Genomic DNA, 21,309 nt, shown 5'->3' with positions numbered 1-21,309 from the left:
GAGTTGGAATTTCTGGATTTGAGACATAGATTGTTTGGCCATGAATGTGCCAACATAAATTTTATCTTCAAAAAGGATTTCATTTAAAATGTTCAGATTAAGAGAAATCTTTCTCTCTCTCTCTCTCTCTCTCTCTCTCTCTCTCTCTCTGGGTGCAGTGTGGATATTTTGACAAGATATATTTGTAGTATCAAAAATATTATATAAGATATTACTACAGGACACCTAGTTCCAGGATCTTTTGTTTTTATTTACCTGTGAAACCGGCAATAGTATTTCACTGAGGAATGAAGAGGAACAGAAACAATAACATATTCTGATTTAGTAAACATGTTCAAAGGAAAACTGTCTGTTTTTGTTAATCCTTATTTGTATTGTAATTGTCATTAACTATAAACCATCAAATTTAATTAACAGTATTTTTCTAAGTTGTTATGTCTAGTTCATATTAATCATTCATGTTGAATGATCTAAACACTTTGTTTAAATTACTTATAAATTATCCAGGATACAGTTAAGGGTGAGAACTGAAGACTTTGACAACCAATGAAGAACACACACATACACACTGTGGCGGATTACAGGCCGCCGCTTGCTCCACGAGGGAGCCGTAGCAGCCACACCGTGCGGCTCCCGCGCGGAGCAAAAAAGGAGCTCCAAAATGGAGCTCCTTCTTGCGGCGCCTCTATGACGTCGCGAGGCGCCTCTGGCGCATTCTCGATGTCATAGGTGCCACGACACGTCTGGACGCTATGCGTCCGATACGTAAACATGGCGGTCCCCATGTGGAAGGGGCGCCGCCATGTTGTACGTATGGAAGCACCGCCCCTTCCTAACCCTAATATGTATTCCATACGTATTTTTTGGCGGTCTGTAACCCGCCTGTGTGCGTGTGTGTGTGTGTGTATATATATAGAGAGAGAGTGCTCAAATTTGATTTGTGCATTTAATCAGTGCTGAAATGGAAATGGCCAATAACTGAGCTTCTTAACTGGAGGAAAAAATAGGGCTGCAAAAGTCACAGGTGAATATGTATTTGTTATAAAGGGGCAAGACTCCAGTGTGAAAGTATGGGTCAGAACAGACAGGCCAAAAAACAAAAAAACAAAAAACTGTTTTGGGTCACTTAGGAGGTATGTTCTTTAAATGACACATGCATCTTAAGAGGCCAGAAGCTACACCAAAGCTGTGCTCTAGTCCTTAGGACTGGAGCATGGCTTTGCCATGGCTTCCAGTTTCTTAGGATGCATGCAGCATTTAAACAGCATACCTCCAAAGTGACCCGAAGCAGCTTTATTTTGGCCTGTCTGTTCCTTTTTTTTTTTCACTGTCCCAAGCAATGCCTTTGGACAGTGATAAATATCTTGAATGTCTTAGTTCAGTAATTCCTTTTTACACAGGCTATCATTAGGATCTGGGGGAGCTCAGAAACTTATACTTAGATCAAAGAGTGGATGCCAACATTCTGGGAGGATTGGAAATTCTGGCATCTACACTAAGATATAAGCATCACTTTCTGAGCTCCCCCAAATCCCCAAAGGATAGGATTTTGTACTGGATTTTGCAATTGGAGAGTATTGGACCCATTTCCAGAATGAAATATTTGGACATCTGGAACTAACTTCCGAGAGTGCCTCTTGTTTCCTCTGTGTACTTGATTACCTTTTCCAAAGACCCAGCAGGCCCCAAAGATCTCTGTATCTATGATGAAAGGCCAATTTCACACTCTGAGATCTGCAGGGTTCTGAAACGATGAATAGATGGCTTTCTTTCTTTGGTTGAGCTGCAGTTCACATTAGCCTTAGCCAGCATAGCTAGTTATGAAGGATGACATGAATTGCAGGCCAGCATTATTGGGAGATTATACATCCCCACCCTTGCTTTAGCCAATGATATGAAAGGAGTCATCTAAGATTCATATGGGAATAAGATTCCGAGATCAAGAGTATTCCAGAACATGTCATTTCAGGGCCAAAATCTGAGACCTAGAGACAGTCTCTGGTGATTGTCATGATGGGTGGATCCTGTTAATATCATTAAGTATCAACAACAGTTGCTTAGAACATAGCATTCAAACAATTACCTTGCTGGAAATTTTTTCCCCTAAGTTTTGCATTGTACAGCTAAAGGTTTCCTCTTTGATATGATTGTCAAATCATGCCTGGCTGTAGAGGGTGGTGTTCATCCCTGTTACTGTAGGGTGGACCAAAACCTTTCAGTTTACTTTCAGTTAATTTGTATAACATTTTTAAAGTTCTACTTTGGAAAGTTAAAATATTTTCAGGGCTGTGCCCTCATCCTAAGATTCTTCCTCTCACCCCAAGGCCTAAAGGAGTGGGAACAGGAAGTATCTGATTCATGCCACACAGAATGCAGGTTGAAAGGGGACCCATTTGCACTTGGTGATATTTCAAGGCCTGGCCAAATTGTAATATGAATCAGATGACAGGGATTGTTATCTTGATTGTATTTATTTTACTTATTGAAGTCTTGATTATGCCATGTATTCAGATATGTGGAGGAGGGGGTAATTTACATTTTATGGGGAAAAGATACAGCTATGGGTGGAGATCTTTTGTTTCATTGCCAGACATATGGTGTTTCTTAGTTTCCCATGCAGGATAAACATAGGCTTCACTGACTAATAAGGATGACTCTGCATAGGAATCCCATGTGTCTAAGCTCCAAGCATGTTACTAGGTAATAATATGATACATCCAGATATATATAAATCATAGACTACTTCCCTTCCTGAAGTAATGCATCTAAATAAAAGTAAGAGACTTGGCCTTGTACATTGAGCAAGGATATTTTTTTCAATTGATTATAGTAACATGGATTACCTAGGCTGGCCTTCTACAACCTGGCTTCTCCAAACATTTTAGCCTGTAATTCTTGTCAAACCCAGCCTGCATGACTGGTAGGCAGAGATAATGGACGTTTTAGACCAAAACCTCTGGAGGGAGCCAAATTAGGGAAGGCTGATCTTGACCATATGTCTAGATATGTAGCATCTTCATTTCTGTATTAAGAAAGAGCAAGGAAACAAACAAACAAAAGGTTTAGTGATCATTTCCAAATACAGAGGTTTAACAGGTTACTGATTTTCTAGGCTGTTATCCCAGCCAGCCTATGTATCTCTTATTTGGGAAAACATAGTCATTGGTAGCTATCTGCAAAACAGGTTAGAAGCTAGTGATCCCAAAATATGACTTTGTCATCTGCATAAAAACCTTTCTTGGATCCAAGCTAACCTTTCTTATTGCCATAACCAGTAGCTATTGTCTTCTGCCCATTTGGCTGTGCAGAGCAATCAGGTGGATTTTAACTAGTTTCCCTAGAGCTAGTCTTTTCTATCACTGCTTGATATTTTCTCTGCCTTTGATATCATTAAAAAGCAACGGCCTTCTAGTTAAGGAATGGAAAAGGCTTTCTCCCTGCCTCTCTTAGAAAATAAGGACATGTTACAGGTGTTGCACCAGAGTAGACCTAGGAGTTTATCATACAGGGGGAATTGTGAGTTTAAACAGTTATTAACCTGTGAAAATCACACAATTGACATTAAAACACGATTAAAATTAAAATACTGTCCTTAGAGAGAGTGACAGGACAGGCCCAATGCCATCGGGCCTGAAGAGGAAGAGTCCTCCCCTCCTCCTTCCAACTGTCATCTTCTGGCCTAGGAGGGAGTGAAAGGATAGGCCCAACTCCATTGGGCCCGGCCTCCATTAAGAAAAAGAGCCCTCCCTCTGGTCCATCTGCCTTGGTCCAGGCCTCAGAGGGAGAGAAGAATGCTGGACCTGATCCCCTCCCCCTCACCATTCCCTTCTCCTTTTGTGGCGTGTCTTTTTAGATTGTAAGCCTGAGGGCAGGGAACCGTCTATTATCCCTTCTGTTGTAAGCCACCCGGATTCCCAGTGATTGGGCAGCATATAAATAAATCCTATTATTATTATTATTATTATTATTATTATTATTATTATTGGATCAACACAAGACCCATTCTCCCTTGAATAACCAGGGAATAACCAGGTAATAAATAGCAAAAAGTCATTCACATCATCCCATGAATGATTTGCTGCTGTTTCTTGCCTGGTTATTCATGTGATAATGGCACTTTAATCAAGCTTCATCTCAATGTTGTGTAAAAACCATTAGGGCAATTGCAGGATTATCATGAGTTATTCATGGGATAATAGCTCTTTGAACACGACATCATGTGAAAACCATTTGCGCAGTTGCGGGACTATCATGGGTTAATCACAATTCATACTTCCAATTGTGTCTTGTGTGATAAACTCATTAGCTTAGTCTTACATAGTCTTACATAGTCTTAAGTGCAGTCAATATTTATTTGTTATTAGTCCTGGAGTGGAGAGGAAGAAGATGAAGAAAAGGGCAGAAAGAAAGAAAGAAAGTGATATACAGAATTACAGAATACATTTTCGATTTGTAATGATTAAAAAAGGTTGTCAAGTTACATGAACATAATTAGTTTCCCACTGTCTTATTTTCATGATGGAGATGTAGTCTGAAGTGCATCCAGCTATTTATTTCTGAGCTATACAATTTGGTGCTTTCTGCACCGGCATTTGGGACGTCCGGAGGACGTCCTACTTTAAAAAAGGGGCGTCTCTTTTAGACGCCCCTGGGCCTAGTACGGACTCCGTCCGTACAAGATGGTGCCGGCCCTTCTACATGGCCGGCGCCATCTTTGCGTATCGGACGCTGAGCGTCCGTACGTGTCACGTCCTTTGTGACGTAGCGAGTGTGCCCCTGGCGCCTCGCTACGTCGCAAACGTGACTTGAAAAGAAGCTCCATTTTGGAGCTTCTTTTTCAGTCCGCAGGGGAGCCGCGCCGTGTGGAGGCTCCGGCTCCCCCATGGATTAGCTGGCGGCGGCAGCAGACCGCCGCAAAGCGGCGGTCTGTACCCCGCCTTTGTTTCACTTATTGTGAACAGACAGATACCTTTATTAGGGCATTTCCTCATGTGCTAGCTATTTCTAAAATAGTAACATCATCAGTCTTCTCTGGCTCTGGCTTAAAGTTGTGTAAGATCAAGGAACAGCAGAAAACCTCACCTTATTTTGCTTGGGTGATAGATTTTTACTGTATTAAATTATAAGCTAAAAAATCAACTCTATCTCCAAAAGCAAAACGATTTGCTTTTCAAAACAGAAGTAACTTTGTTTAATTGTCTGGTTACATACATGGATATGGAATATTATTGCTGTTAAACATTAGAAGTTGTTTAAGGCTCCTAGACTTTGATATCTGCAAAGGAGACCTGCAAGATCAGCGTCTAATTTTAACCAGACAAAAGAGACTGTCTCCAATTAGAAATGCCATCTTTTATGTGTCTTATTATTTAATAATAATTTCTTTTATGTTGGAATTGGTTAGTATGGGTATTATATAATTAGCGGATGTGGCCAATCCAGTGTTTTCCTCTTTGGCTGAGCTCAGAGGGAAAAAATCCAACTTTACACAAATGAGATTTTTAGATAGTGTAAACTGAATTAATCTTTTTAAGGACATTCTAAAAGTTATCTCAAAAGCAAGTCAGTTTATAGAAGGTCACTGTCTTTATCCCCCCCCCCCCCTTGAAGGAGTGCTTTCCTCTCCTCACTGGAGAGATCAGAAAAATTAAAAGAAGCAAGATGATCCCTTGGGGAAATGAAAAACCCAAAGAAGATTTAGCGGCAAAAGTAAAACTTTCCAATCCATAACCCCCAAATACTAAGTTTTCAAGGAAATTTGAATAAAATAAAAGGAAGGAAGAAGATTGGAGTTCTACAAAAAATAAAACACTTTTTTTTCTAGAAATAGAAGTTGGAGCCCACAAGCCCAGACATTTAACCTTTTCTGAATTAATAGAGTATGCATTACTGTCTATAGGATTCAACTGTTAGGTGACATCAGAGAAATTTTGCTGCTTAAATGTAGTATCCTGCATTTCTCTCTGTTGAAATTCATTTTGTTAGTTTTGGCCCAGCTTTCTAATCTATTAACGTCATTTTGAATTCTGATCCTGTTCTCTGGGGTATTAGCTACTCCTCCTAATTTGGTGTCACCTGGAAATTTTATGAGCATGCACTCTATTCCACCATCCAAGTCACTGATAAAAATGTTGAACATCACTGGGCCCTTCATATCCATTGGGGCAGTGTGGGCAGTAAAGCTTTTTCTGGCTCATTTTATTCTCATTTTTCATACAGACAGAGAAACAGAAAGCATGGAACTGATTTACAAATTTTGAAGTTGAATCAAATCACCAGAGGGTTCAGGCACATAGTATTGTAGTTGCTGGCATGAAGTATGATATGACCAGTATCATGATGTCTTGTCCATATCTATGAATTCAGCACACATGTGTGGCAATTAATGTTGGAATAGTCTTTTAAAACACACACACACAAGTAATAGGATAATCAGACGTTGAACAGCAAGAATATAAGTGTCACCTCTATGAGTTTGTATTTCTTTTAGTGCTCCCCCTTCCCCCTCCAATCTCTGCTTTCCTGGGAGACCATGGAATGACTTCTTGTTAAATATTTGTGTAGCATTCACTTCAGAATCTTACAAGCTAAGCAGTGTTTTTGCTTAACAGGAAAAATCATTCATGTGTAATGTGAAAAGCTTCTCCTTAATGTTGACTGATGACAATTTTTACATTGATTTGAAGTGCCAGCTTACAAACATTTAGAGTCTTTAGAAACAGCCTCATCTGAAAAACAAAATCCAACAACTCTGTGGTTTTATAATATATTTTTTTTGTTATGAATTCCAGAAAAATAATCATATCACTCTGGAACAAGACAAACTGTAGTGTTTTGAGTCCCGCTTCTGTCAAAGAAAAGGATGAAGCACTCATATGAAATTGTGAAAGCTGAATTTCCTAGTTAGCTGTTCCAGAAATCAAACCTAAATTCTGTTAGGTAGCTGGAGGAAAGTAAATTTACACCAGCATTTTTTCATGTGGCTCTTGCTCTTCTAACAATGCCTGGGGGTGGGAAATCCCATACTCCATTTACATGTAGTTGTGGAGCCTAGAAAAAAGAACTGCCATTGTTGAGACCTGTAGCATACAGGAAAAATATGCTAATGTAACCAACAGGGTTCCACCAAACAGGAATATCAGTAACAGAATTCCAGCCTGTGTGTTTCTGTGTATATGTCTGTCTCTATGTTTGCTTTCAAATTGTTTCCGACCTATAGTAACCCTGAGTCAACCCTATAATGGGATTTTCTTGGCAAGTTTCTTCAGAGGAAGTTTGCCATTGCCTTGGCCTGAGGCTGAGACCTGAGTATATTACTTGTCCCAGATCATCCAGTGGGTTTTCATGGCCAGGTGGGTATTGGAACCCTGATCTCCAGACTGCTTAACCCACTACGCCACTTACACATTCCGGCCCATATCAGAAAGCTTTTGTAGGCATCAGAGGCTAACAGGTTTCCTTATTAATCTGATTGGTCTAGTGATGAAAAGAATATTCAAAAATATTCAAAACATGGTACAAAAAGGGTGTTTTCTGGGTACTGGAAAACCCTGATTGAGGAAGATCTTTGCCGCTCAGGACTCATTTTGCACAAAATCTGCATATGGCTTTTTGTGTGGGAAGCATAATTTTCTGTGCAGGAAATAATATTTCTCTGCATAAAGAAAACCTAACTCCCCCCCCACAAAAAAATATCCACATGCTAAGTTCCCAACTGCAGCTTTTTAGTATAGGAAACATCATTTTCTGCCCAGAAAAGGCTATTTCCTACACAGAAAATACTGTTTTCTACACAAAAAATACCATGTCTGACTTTAGGACAGAATGTCTTGAAGAGTGAAAAGTCCTTTGAATCAGGAAGAAAATTGCAAATACTACTTCCCAAGAATTACATTAGTAAGGAATTACGTTCCTAGACTGGTCTCCCTGTAGTCCATACCTTTGGCCAAAACTGGGTGGCAATGGTGATGGTAGTGATGGCATGAGGAATCATTGCTGACATTCCTCAGGTCCCAAGTTGAGGCTCCTCTGCATGAAAAAGGCCTCCTGGTCTGGACAGAAGAATTGAGAACAATGGACACTGAGCCACCCCCGCCATAAAGCAAAGAAAAATCATCAAAATAACGTGGATCAGGCATTGCTGGTTATTTTCCTATGAGTTTTGGTAAAAAGCATTCTAGTTCTTAATGAATTTGGCTTTTGTCTCTGAGGTTCTTTGTACAATAAACAACTTGATCCCTATGTGCCTCTGATGTTTCTGGTTGTGGAAGTCAGGGAAGATATGTGTCCTTCCTCCCTTTTTTTTTTCCTTTTGGTCAAACCTTGAGTATATATTGCGCAGTGATTAGCATTAGCACTGTTGGCTGACGTTCTGTCTTGTTTTCATTTTAGTGTCCTTATAACAAAGTGAATACAAATGTCTGTGTTTTTTTTCCCTAAAACAAAATTAAAACCCCCACAATTTTAATTGGAAACTTAATGAATGAGAAACTGGCACAAAATGCTGTAACTGGAGAAATAAACTAAGTTATCCTTTAGTCTCTTTCCATCATTCTGTTTAGAGCCTTGGATAGTTGTTCTTTGGCTATTTTCAAACATCACAATTCAAAGTGGCTCCAGTGGTAAACACAGGCTTATTTTGGCATTCTTGTAGCCTGTCATTTGCTCCAGGGCAAGTGATCTCAAGCAACTAATGCATGGATGTTAATCAATCAAAATGAGCTCTGCTTTTATGGCAGGAGCAACACATGGGTCTTCTCCAGTACTCCATGGGACATACTGATAGATTTTGCATGTCTATATAATTCCTCTACCTAGTTAACTTGCTGAAATAAGCCTTTACTCCCTAGTTCTTGTGATGGCTTTATGAGTGTCTCCAGTAGTCTTCTAGTGAAGAGCCCTAAGACTTCAATATATACAGGTCTCTAACTCTTACTGTTGCAAGAGTAGCTTGAAAAGCTTATATTTAGGTCAGAGCTTGCAAGTTACTTTTATGATTTTGCTGGATAGAGGATTCTTAGAGTTTCAATTTCAAAGCACTATATTTTCCCCACATTCTAGTCAAGCCTAAGAAACAGAGCAACATGTCATTATTGTTGTTGTTGCTGCTGCTGCTATTGTGTGCCTTCAGGTTGATTCTGGCTTATGACAACCCTAAGTGAACCTATCATGGAGTTTTTGTGGCAAGATTTGTCCAGATGGGCTTTGCTTTTGCTTCCCCCTGAGGCTGAGACAGTGGGACTTGCCCAAGGTCACCCAGTGGGTTTCCATGGCCAAGTGGGGATTTGAATCTTGGTCTCTGGAATCATAGTGCAGCACTCAAACCACTATATCACACCAGCACATACTGCACATATACATTCTGCAAATCCTCAGGAACATAGGACTAAATTCATCTTTCTGGCATGTAATTTTGTACCTATCTAAAGACATGATGTATCCTTTTTTGAGGCTTGCAACAGTTCTTCGACCTTTATCATGCTTTATGGTGTATCTAGGGTGGTGTCTGGTTGACATATAATGATCTTCAATCTCCATGTACACTTTGTCCCTTACTCCCTTCCTTGTGTGTTTGACAAATGTCACTTTATTTTTCTCTGTGTTGATACTTTTTTCTTTCTTCTTGTAGGATGATGTTGTAATGAAAGCAGAGGAGCGGACAACTGAGATTCAGCGGCTTGAGCAGACCATCCAAGATCTGAAAACAAAAATTGCAGAGCTGGAGAAACAATTTCCAGTAGCAGAGGTGCTAGTTTCTAGTAGCAATCAGTGGAAGGAGGGTGGACACACAACTTGTGAAGGACACTTCAGTGAAACTGTTGAAGAACAGGAATCATATAGCCTGCCAAAAACTATAACTGCAAAATCTGTGCAGACTTCACCAATAGATGATTATTTAACACACACAATGCCTTCTGCCAACACACTGCCACAAGCACCTCCTCTCTTGAAAGGGGACCTGAGTCAAGGGCCAACTCAGCCATTGCCAACACTTGAGCCACAGGCCACTTTTTGCTCTGAAATATCTTTAGTTCTCTCACCTAAACGGATTTCAGTACAGTTGGATGCTGCCCAAGAAAAACTAACAATGTTGCAGCCTTCAGGACCTGATGCTAATTTGCCATCTTCTTTATTGCAAGAAGAACCAATGTCATCCACTTTACCCTCGATTATTACTCATGGCGACAGTTCCCCTTCCTTATCCTCTTACCCTGTTTTGGGGTCTCCCCTTGGACTGTCTGACACAGGAATGTCTATTTCCCTGCCTGGAGCAGGAGGCCCATTTTTAACGCCACCCTCTCCTAGTTCAGGTGTACTGCCTTCTCCATCTGCCTCAGGATGTTCCCTGTCCTCGCCTCCTGCCCCACTGTTGCCTAGCAAAGGGATTCCTCCTCCACCACCTCTGCCTGGAGCGGACATGATACCACCTCCCCCCCCCCCCCCCCCCACCCCCTTTGCCTGCAGCTGAAATGCCTGGTGGTATCCCACCTCCACATCGTCTTCCTGAAATGGGAGTGCCACCTGCACCACCTTTGCCAGGGGTGGCTGTTCCTCCTGCACCACCCCTGCCTGGCATGGGTATGGCCCCTACTCCCCCACCTTTGCCAGATATGGGAGTGCCACCACCTCCTCCTTTGCCAGTGACAGCTATTTCCTCTCCTCATCTTTTGCCAGGCATAGGCATTCCTCCTCCCCCACCTCCCCCACCACCGCCACCGCTACCAGGAATGGGGGTGGCACTTCTTCCACCACCTCCACCGCCTTTCCCAGGCATGGGGGCACTTCCTGCTCCTCCTCCTCTACCAGGAATGGGAGTACCGCTGCCTCCACCTCCACCCCCTTTGCCGGGTATGGGAGGACCTCCGCCTCCACCACCTCCACCACCTTTGCCAGGCATGGGGCCACCACCTCCTCCTCCTCCCCCACCTTTGCCTGGTGCAGGACCTCCCCCCTCCTCCACCACCTTTGCCTGGTATGGGTGTGCCACCTCCTCCACCTGTTAACCTTCCACATGTTTCTGGGTTTCTTCCTCCTCCCTTGCCAACTGGTTTGTTTGTAATGGGGATGAACCAGGAAAAAGGTAGCAGGAAACATGCAATAGAACCTTCTCGACCAATGAAGCCTCTTTATTGGACAAGAATTCAACTTCATAATAAAAGGTAACATACATGTTGAAGATTTTAATAATTGTGGTAGAACTGGAAAAAAAATATCAGTAGGTCAAATCACTCTACTTTGTTCTTTCCATGGCATTAAAGATTAGGAATCAGGATTTATAATGCCCACATTTTTGGATTAGGTTTTATGTCTTTATAAGAGAATATTGGGTGAAGGAGTGTTTTTCTATGTATGTTCAAAGGTAAATATAACCAGGTGGTATAGATTGTATTCTGGTTGGAAATTAACAAAGTTTATATTTCCTTAGGCAGCAGTGTGCTTTTCTGAATCAAATGTAACACTAACATGTATGCTTTTCTGCATACTTTTTATGTAAACTGTTCTTTTCCAAACAACTTTCAAATGCAGTCTCTTGAGCTGCCAGTTCTCACATATGTGGCAAGCATCACCAAATTATCTTGTGCAATCTTCATGTTGCTTGTTGTGGCCAAAGGTACATAGAGATAGCATTTTGTGTACCATCATGCCCATGTACCTGGCTAGACAGGACTGCAAGGCATTGCTATGACTTTGAACAGCCTACAAATGCATCAACATTTTTGACTGCATGCAGTCATGTACTTCCATCACACAAGTCCATGATGTTCTCACATTAGAAGGATTCAGTGCTGATCTCACACATCTATACTGGCAGTGCAGTTCTCACATTAAGAAAAAAATCTGACTTGCTTTTCACAACACTTTGAAATGTGCTCTTTTGTCAGAAAAAGGCTGACAGAGGGAACATGATGGGGAAAGGGATTTATGCACACAGCAGAGGAAAACATCAGGGGCAATTTGGTTATTATGGGCAAGAAACACTTTCCAAGTTTTTTTTTTTTTTGTTTGTTATTATTTTAGTCTTTGTGTCTCTTTACAGGAGGTAATGTTTAATTGAAATAACAGATGCTAGGCATCAAGTCATCAGAAAAGTCATGCCTCCACAAATGTCAACTTATGCCTTTGAGTTCAGCATGAATGTTAGTAATAGAATGGGGGGGGGGGGTGCTCACGTCCTCAGAAGTAAATTAAAGTTCCAGGAAGTCCCTCCAGGACTGGGTCTACAAGTTTATCAAGTTGTGGTCTAAGCCAGGATGACCCCAGATGTTGCATTTTAAGAGATTGATGCTTAGCATGCAGTTTTATTCCTGCTGCTAAAAACTGAGGAAAATGAGATTGGTTTGAAGGAATGGATAGTGTGTGTCAGAAGGGGAAAAAAAGAGTATTCTTCTTTGGTAGTGCAGGCACTATTTCAGTAAGGATGCTTCCTGACAGAGGATCACCTAACAATACCAATCAAAAGACATTGAGCAGCTATTGCCTCTTTTCTTCCATAACTGGAAAGGGAAATAATTGGATGGGTTTTTTTTTAATTAAAAAATATGGCAAGAACCGAGGTAATACAGAATATTACAAAGATATCATCACCTGCCCCCACCCACTCAGAGCTGGGTGAAATTCATCTGCATCTCATCAACCTACAAAATGCTAGTTCTAAAACTTAATTACTCAACACATTAATACATGCTCTTGGAAGAATGGGGTAATTTCAGTGCCTAAAGCAAGTTAAGGACATAGGAATAAAAGCAATTAATAACGTAAACCCAACAGAAGTTACCTGGACTATGGGCAATGCAACTGATTTCTGAGGACTCACCTCCTAAAGTGAGACCTGTAGGGACTCAAACATGTTTGGAAGCCATGCCCTAAGATATAAAAGTCCTGAAATCTGGAGTGTGTGTGGTTGCTTAAAGGGGAAGGCAATGCATGTGCTCTGAAAAGGCACACTCTTTCTTATTACTTACACATGTTGTTTCCTTTTAACAATGACAACTATTTCCAAGAGTGAGACATGTCAAGAAATGAAAGGCACAAAAGGAAATATTTAAGGTTATTGAAGAGAGGCTATGCAAGGGATATTGTATTGTGTAATGTGAGCAGCTGAAGCTGTGTTATAGAGAATTGTTTTCTTTGTGTGTGGTCGTGTTGCTGGAGTTGTTTCCACGATGTTTTCTGAGAGTTTTCCTGTGTAACACAAAACTAAAGTGAGGTTCTATCTGTGTCTTCTTTTCCTCTGGTTTGTGTCCACTACTGTGCACATCATTCCCTTTCCTCATTTTCTGACCATCTGACAGGCTTTTTTCCCTACCCAAGTTTCTTTCTCAGATGGGGAAGATAAAATCTAATCCAGAGTATGCTGCTAGCAGCTTGTTACAAGGAAAGGAGGAAGGTCATGATGAAAATGATAAGGAATTGAGAGACACAAGAGAGATATTTTTCTCACTGTTAATCCATTTAATAAATTAACCAAAAACATCATGTCAGAGCTCTGCACTGATTGATGGTGTCTCTAACAAAACGTAGAACTTTTTTGCTCATTTCTGGTTAGCAGTATCCTGTGTAAACTTGGTCTGTTTTATGGAACTTAAAAAAAATCACTCCTTATTTGTTTTTTCCAGCTTCCTTGGCTTGCTCAAATTCAGTAATAATGTGTAAATATTTTCCAGACCCCGTTATCTTTCTTGACTACTGCCATAGTAATTGTGGCTAGTAAACTTCAGATATGAATTTGATGATACACTTGTTAGAACATGAGTTTATTTAAATATAAGCATACAAAATGCTAAGAAAATTATTCTGTGTAGAGAATGTCTAACATTTTTGCTTTAATATGTGGAAAATGGGAATATGCACTATTTAATTTTTGTGATAAACTAGAAAGAAATTAATGCTACTTTTAGTAGCACTTAAAATAATATTCATCATCTATCTTCATTCCACTATTTTGTGACTATTAAGTCTGATATTGCCCTACATAGGTCTTTTGCTTAACTTTAGAGATTCTAATGCTTCACTTGTGTGGGAAAAAATTGAAGAACCTTCCATAGATTATCATGAATTTGAAGAACTGTTTTCTAAAACAGCTGTTAAAGAGAGGAAGAAACCCATTTCGGATACCATCACAAAGACAAAGAACAAACAAGTGAGTAACTTTGCAGTATCTTTCTTGTTTCTTTGGATAAGATAGGTATGGGGAAATATTAACCAAATCTAGAAGGAAGGTATCAAGTTTAGCAGATTTGCATGTAGATAGTTTATGGTTCATCTATGCAGAAGTTTTTAATAAAGAGCAGATAAATTTAGCTCAGGAAAGGAGAGAAAAAATTCTGCGATAGTGAGACAAATTTATTGATTGTGTTTATATAGAAAGATGGTGCAGAAATGTTGGAAATATATATGTAAATTTTGCAAACCAAAACAAATAAGTTAAATGTTTTTTTATTTACAACTAAGAGGAATGTGCAAAGACTAAAGAGAGAAAAGGGATGTGAGAAGGGGAGATGCAGAATGAGATAGATGTCCTTTTTTTTAGTGAGATTCCCTTCTCAATTAAATTTACAGTGCAGTGGAAATTATAAGTATTTATTTTCATAATGATATGTTGATAATTATATATAACACAAATGGAATATGGAAAGCTTGATAATTTTCTTTCAGCTTCAAAGGAAGGAAAGGGCAAAGCTCCTCTGAACAAATCTTGTCAAGAAAAATCATGTGGTAGGTTCACCTTAGGGTTGTCATAAGTTGGAAACAACTTCAAGGCATGCAGCAATAGCAACAAGATAAATTTCACTAACTACTATTAATGTTGGTAATGAGCAACTGCTTTAGATGAAAAGAAAGTGAACAATTAAAAAAATCATAAACCTTTGCTAAACAGACTAAAATGTTAATATTGAAGCTAGTTAGTGCTGGGACATGCTTTCAGAATATGGAGACTACTAGAAACCTGTGAACAATAAAATAACATCCTTATCAGCTATCGCATCATAGGACCTGATCAGACACAGGGTGAAATATCATCCAAAAGGTTGCAGAAATGTTGTGGAAGCGCCAGGATGTGATCATCTGTGGTGCTTCTAAAGTGTAATTGAGGCTTCCCGCTATGTTCCCAACATGGAATCATTTGCAGGGAAGCCAGGAGGAGCCATTTCCTGAATGACAGGATATTTTGTTATTCAAAAATTGGCTTCCCCACGAATGATTCCGTCGGGAACATAGCAGGAAGCCGCAATTACACTTTAGAAGTGCCACAAATGATCACACCCTGGCACTTCCATAATGTTTCTGCAACCTTTTCATGATGTTTTGCCCACGTGTGATAAGGTCCTATTCTAAATGAAGGTTAGGAACAACTGGCTAAGTACCAGCTGAGACAGTATCAAATCAGAAGGCACAGTGATGCTCCTCACAGTCAGACAGTGGCAGGGTCAGGAAATAAGGAATTTCCACAGTCCATGTTCTTGAGCTTTGTCACAAGTGACATAGAAGGCATTGAATGTACCACATGCGAGGGTGATGTGGTTCATAGTGGTTAGAGCCTCAGCAAATGTGAGTCCCCATACACAGGTCATTAATCATGTCATGTAATGTATGTGTGTTTCTCAGCTTTGCAGAATGGAGCTTATTGGACACTGAAAGCCCTGCCTTATTCTGATGTTCACAATAGGGGTGTGGTTGAATGGAGGAGAGAGTTGCCTAGTTATTTGATATTCTAAAAATATGATCAGATTCCTTACCACTATTATTTAGAACAATTCACCAGACAGAAGGAGCTCTGAAGTGTGACTAATTTATTTATTTTTATATGTGGGAGGGAGTGATATGGAAAATCTCAGTATACCTCAGTTGATGGTCAGTTCCTCTCACCTTTGCTAGATAAAGGTGGCTTGACTTTGCTTCTGGCAGGCAAGATGCCTACCGTGTGATTAAGGGTATACACACTTTCCCTGTTCTGGCAGGCAAGATGCCTACCCTGTGATTAAGGGTATACACACTTTCCCTGCTTGGCAGATCTGATGTTGTATTAATAAAAGTGGCCTTTATTATTCTGTTCTCCATTTGTATTCTGATGTTGATATAGTATCTGAAGTGGAATGCTCTGATTATGATTTTAGTCCAATTTTTTGCCTTCTTTAAAAATGGCTACTGAATATGGTGGTCTAGGTAAATGAAAGGATGGAACAATAATAAAATAATGTTTGCTGAATCGATTAGGCAACTTGCTAGATCATTTTATTGGTGATTCCCCAGATGAAGGTGGAATTATGAACCTTAATTTTATACAGTCAGCAACAGCAATTAGAATATAGTATTTCAAAATAAGTGCATAAGTTCAAAATAAGGCCTGAGTCACTGGAAGCATCCATTTGTGGATCCTAGGCTGCAGGCTATGTCCTCTTTCAGACCACATAAGCTATTTAAAATACACTAATAGTCAGTCTGCTGTTATGTCATCCCTACCCACTTTTTCTCAGTGTTTGGGGTTTTGTATAGATCAGTGTTTCCCAAACTTTGGTCCTTCAGATGTTTCGGGTTTCTTCTCCCAGAATTCATGATGAAGGGCTAGGTCTTCTAGGAACTGAAGTCCAAAACACCTAAAGGATCAAAGTTTGGGAAACACTGGTTTAGATTATAGTTTTGTTAGTTGTATCACAGTGCTAATGTTGATTGTCATCACTTTGAATAGTTTGGGTGGTGGTGGTGGTGGAAGGGGGCTGGATCCAAGTTGGGATAGACAGGACCAGTGTACCTATCATGCTCAATTATGTGGGATCTCCTTAAGAGTTCATGGGAATATAGCTGAACAGGTCAGTCCCAGCCTGGGAGCAGATACTACTGCTCTCTCTCTCGCTGGTTTTTTCTTCACGAACGAAGATTCAGGAAGGACTCATCCTGCGCTTTCTACAAGCATGTTGATGACTAAAAAGGCCAATCCGAGATAAACAAGTCCAGTTGCAGAAAGCAGAGCAGAAAATCTCCTTGGGTGATGTTTCTGGATTGTTGTTCTTTCTGCATTGTCGTTTCTCTTCAAGACTCGTTCAGCGTGAGCTTTCAAAAAAGGCTGCAGTGTCATGTATAGTGTGTCTCCATGCCTCCCGATGTGAGGCCAGGGTGGACCATTGTTGGTGGTCAATTTGGCCGAGCCTGAGATGTTGTTTCAGGGAGTCCTTGTATCTCTTCTTTGGAGCGCCCCTCTTACGCTGACCTGTGGTGAGTTCACCGTAGAATACTATTTTTGGGAGGCGATGGTCCTTCATCCTACTACTACTACTACTAATAATAATAATTTTATTTATATTTCCTGCCTCTCCCTGCGGATTGAGGTGGGATTACAACAATAAAAACAACAATTACAAGATTAAAACTACAATGTCATACAATAAAACAATAAATGGCTCTGCTCCATGCCCAGTTTGCAGGGGAACCACAAAGTGACTTCTGCCTGAGTGGATAACTGCATGTGTCATTTCAGTACTACCAAACGGGAGCTGGATGAACAAGTTTCCATTGGCTGACAGATGGATTGACTATCAAATGTCAAGAGGGTTGACTGGCACCTGGATACAGACCCATGCTGTGGGCCAAACCTATTCAGCTGTAACCAATAAAGGCATGGCCTTTTCCATCCCAAGGAAATGTGGTCTGTGTTCATGCTGTGTTCATTCCAGTCTCGCCACTGGGTCTGGAAGTTTGTTGGTTTGTTTTTAAATGGGATACCATCAGTTATAAGCATCTGTGCCTCCATCAAATAAACGTTTGACACTGCTGAATCATCTGCACAATTTGCAAAAGTTTAGTTTATGAAGACGTCAAACTTGGTTCCCAAATTTTAAAAAGCTTTTGTATTGAAGAGCTCTATAGCTGGAAGAAGAACCAGCCAAACTGCAATTGTTTTCTGAGAAAATCTTGCTAGATGATTTGAGATAGTTTATACTCAAATATATGGGTGTGTCTACTCAGTGAATTTTGACTTGTATTAACATATCATGAGAAATACAAATCTCTGCAAATAATAAAATGATGGCTACTGACTTGGTTTGGCAAACTGTGGTTAAACAGGCAGGCAATAGTTGTGGTTAAACATTAGTGGCTGTGGTTTTTAATATTTGGCTGTATTTATTTTCCTTGCAATGGTAAGCTCTTTATTATATTATTTTTAAATAATATTTTTAAGAATTGGAGCTGGCTACTAATAAAGTTCTTTAAAAGGGCATGTTTTCTGCAAAACACTTACCAAGAGTTGAATGGAATTCAGCTTAAGGATATGAATATATGGAGCTTCATTACAGACCATTTATCAATGTAGCTTACTACCAGAACATGGAAGAGTTATTTTTGGTCTACAACTTACAGAATCCCTAGTTGTCATGGCTACTATTATGCCAGTTTGGGATTCTGGAAGCTCCGGCACAGTTCTTTATAGACTGCATAAAAACAACAATAACTTTGGATGTGTTTGTGATTGATATTTTGCATGTGATAATACACATTATTGATTTGCAAGAAGTGTTTTTGTGCTTTTTCACTGTGCTGGAAAAATATGTTGAGATCTTGCAAAAAATATGTGATATCTGGGTCTGCATTAAAGAGTTTGCATGGTATAGAATGCAGCTACAGTCAGCGTGCTGTAGTGGTTTAAATGTTGGATTAGGACTCCAGAGACTAGGGTTCATTGCCAGCTCAATCATGGAAACCTACTGGGTGATTTTGGGCAAGTCACATTCTCTCAGCCTCAGGGGAAGGCCATGGCAAACCTCTTCTGAAAAACTCTTGCCAAGGAAATCCCATGATGGGGTCACCTTAGAGTTGTCAAAAGTTGGAAACAACTTGAAGGCACATAACAACAGACAACAAATAGTTTTTTTGTGGATTTTTTGGGCTATGTGGCCATGTTCTAGAAGAGTTTATTCCTGATGTTTTGCCAGGAATAAATTCTTCTAGAACATGGCCACATAGCCCAAAAACCCCACAAAATCTATGGATGCAGGCCATGAAAGCCTTCAACTTCACAAACAACAAATATATCTTTAGCATTAGCTAGACCTAGTGATTTAAAGCATGTGACTCGGTGGGATTGCTATCTTTATCAGGTTCTTTTTCAGTCCTGGGGACTGTTGAAGAACCAAGTTATTTGCTTTAGTTGACATCCTTCATGAGATAAATGAGGCAGGTCTTTCCAATTATGCCTTGGTATTACATTTCAGTTGGTTGGTTTATCCTGGGCAATAGAAGGGGTAGCAATGCACTGCTGGAGCCAGGCAACCAAGCTAACGTGCTGCTCTCTGTTGAGTGGACAATGCCTGTCCCATTGCTGATACTGAAATAAGTTCCAAGTATCTCTTAGGGCAGGTTCTTTGTGTCAGAAAGATAGGGTACAGCATTTTATCCTTTGCCCCCAGGCAAAAAACAATTCAGCATTGGGGGTGAGGCAGGCATGTCTAAAGAGTCCCTCTGTGTTAGAGACCCAAAGAATTCTTTCTTCATGCTTCTTGCTGCATCTGTGTTGCTTTTGCTTTTCAGCAATGTTAAAGACCCATTTACGAATCTGTCACAAAATAGTCTGCTGCTCGTCCCATAAGACTGCTGGTCCCATAAAACAATATGCTAAATTATTCCAAGCAAGAAAAAAATGCCTTTGTTTTAGTATTAAACCAGAAAATTAAACATCTGTTCATTTACTTTTAGCACTTTGTAAAACTCAGAATTCTGTTATTATTTCTAATTACAGAAATGTTAAAATCTATTGTTCTGTCTCCTGGTGAAGACTGCAATGCTTATTTCTTCTTATTACTATGTACGTGAATCTAAACAGTCTGAGAAATTTTTCATCAAATGTCATACAAAGCAGCATTATCTAGAGTAGCTATATATTAACAGGGGATTAGTTCTTTAAAACAGCACATGTAATGGTATTTGTTCCACCCGCTCTGCTATTTTAATGATAGAAACAAAGATTCCTAGCAGTTTGCAGTTTGAAGCAAAATATCAAGATGAAATGGGTTGAAGGGGAGGAATAAAGAGAGATAGAGAGTCAATTTGGGAGTGTTGTCTTCTGTTTTCTTAGAAGAGCCATGTTTCTGACACAAAACAGACATAGGCAGCTTTAGTTATGCTGGAGTTTCATTTAATCAAGAGAAATAAATTAAAAGATGCTCGCTATGAAGTAAGGTAGGGAATTTCGATAATCCAATTTTGTAGCATGGATCACTGGTGCTCTTTGTTGCTGAAAAAGCATCAACACTAAAATACAGTTCCCCTCAAAAGTAAAACCTATAATGTTTCCCAGTATATAGAACTTGTTTTTCCCATTTGGCTTGAAAACATGATGCTGGGATGGACAAGGTGGAAAAGAATACTATTTTTAAATGAATATAAGCTAAAGTCAGTGTGGTCTTATGCTCTATATCTTCCTAATATTTTCTAATAAAAATAGGAATAGGAATAGAAATACTGCACTAAGGAATATGCTCCCCTCTCCCACACTAAGCAAGAAATCCTCCTCAAGCTTTCCCTTCCCATATAGAATTTGCAGAAAATTCAACTATATCTGCTCATTTGCTATATTTATTTACTCAGCATCAGCATCACTTTGCATGCTTTGGTGGGCCAAGAAATGATAAGTAAATGCCATGAATTAATAAATAAAATATTCTGCACAGTTTTATACACTGTAAAGGAGTTTGTTGTTTTGCAAAAGATAAACTAGAAAAATAATGTCCTACAATCTATTATCAACCTGTTCAAAGAACAGAGTAGCCTATCTGGGTTGTACAGTATACAGAGCCTTAAATCATTATGAAGTGATGTCAATGGTCTGTACTTAGAAAAAATTGGCATCTCCAAATGATGAAAATAAGGGTAAACAGTCATACACCTGAGCCAGCTTACATTAAAGCTTGCTTTCCCTATACTGGAAATATGTGTCTTTATATTCTAAGGACACATATTTCCTTTTATTCTAAGGACACATATTTCCACTCTTCTTTTATGAAATTGGCCCACTTTAAGGTAAGCTGGCTTGGATGTGTTGCCAGTGTATTGGATGTAATTAAGCCAAATGAGGTAGCCATGAACATTCCTACAGACATTCATTTGGCTAAATCCATCATTTGTTCTACCTAGAATAAACCTTCTGAAATGAATGGGACTAATTAGTCACTATTAACTTCTTCCATTGATTTAAATGTACCTTCTGCATATAGGAGTAATGGTAGATTTATCCCTTTGATTCAGAAGTAAATGATCCAGTCATGCTGAAGATAGACAGAAGGTGTCTGTTATCAGCATAAATATTTTTCCCAATCTGAA

General features: G+C 39.7%; 1 protein-coding gene across 1 annotated transcript in view; it reads left to right on the top strand.

Annotated features, from left to right (window-relative positions):
- Nucleotides 1–21,309, top strand: part of FMN2 (formin 2) — a 241,492-nt gene that overhangs the window by 83,586 nt on the left and 136,597 nt on the right. Inside the window, 5 exon segments of the mRNA XM_042445525.1 lie at nt 9,629–10,089; nt 10,189–10,437; nt 10,439–10,943; nt 10,945–11,159; nt 13,996–14,140. Coding sequence (XP_042301459.1) covers nt 9,629–10,089; nt 10,189–10,437; nt 10,439–10,943; nt 10,945–11,159; nt 13,996–14,140 — 1,575 coding nt within the window.

Source organism: Sceloporus undulatus, chromosome 1, assembly GCF_019175285.1.
Source record: "Sceloporus undulatus isolate JIND9_A2432 ecotype Alabama chromosome 1, SceUnd_v1.1, whole genome shotgun sequence".
NCBI classification, from domain to species: Eukaryota; Metazoa; Chordata; class Lepidosauria; order Squamata; family Phrynosomatidae; genus Sceloporus; species Sceloporus undulatus.
The sequence above is the reverse complement of the archived record's forward strand: the minus strand, read 5'-3'. Positions and strand labels throughout refer to the sequence as shown.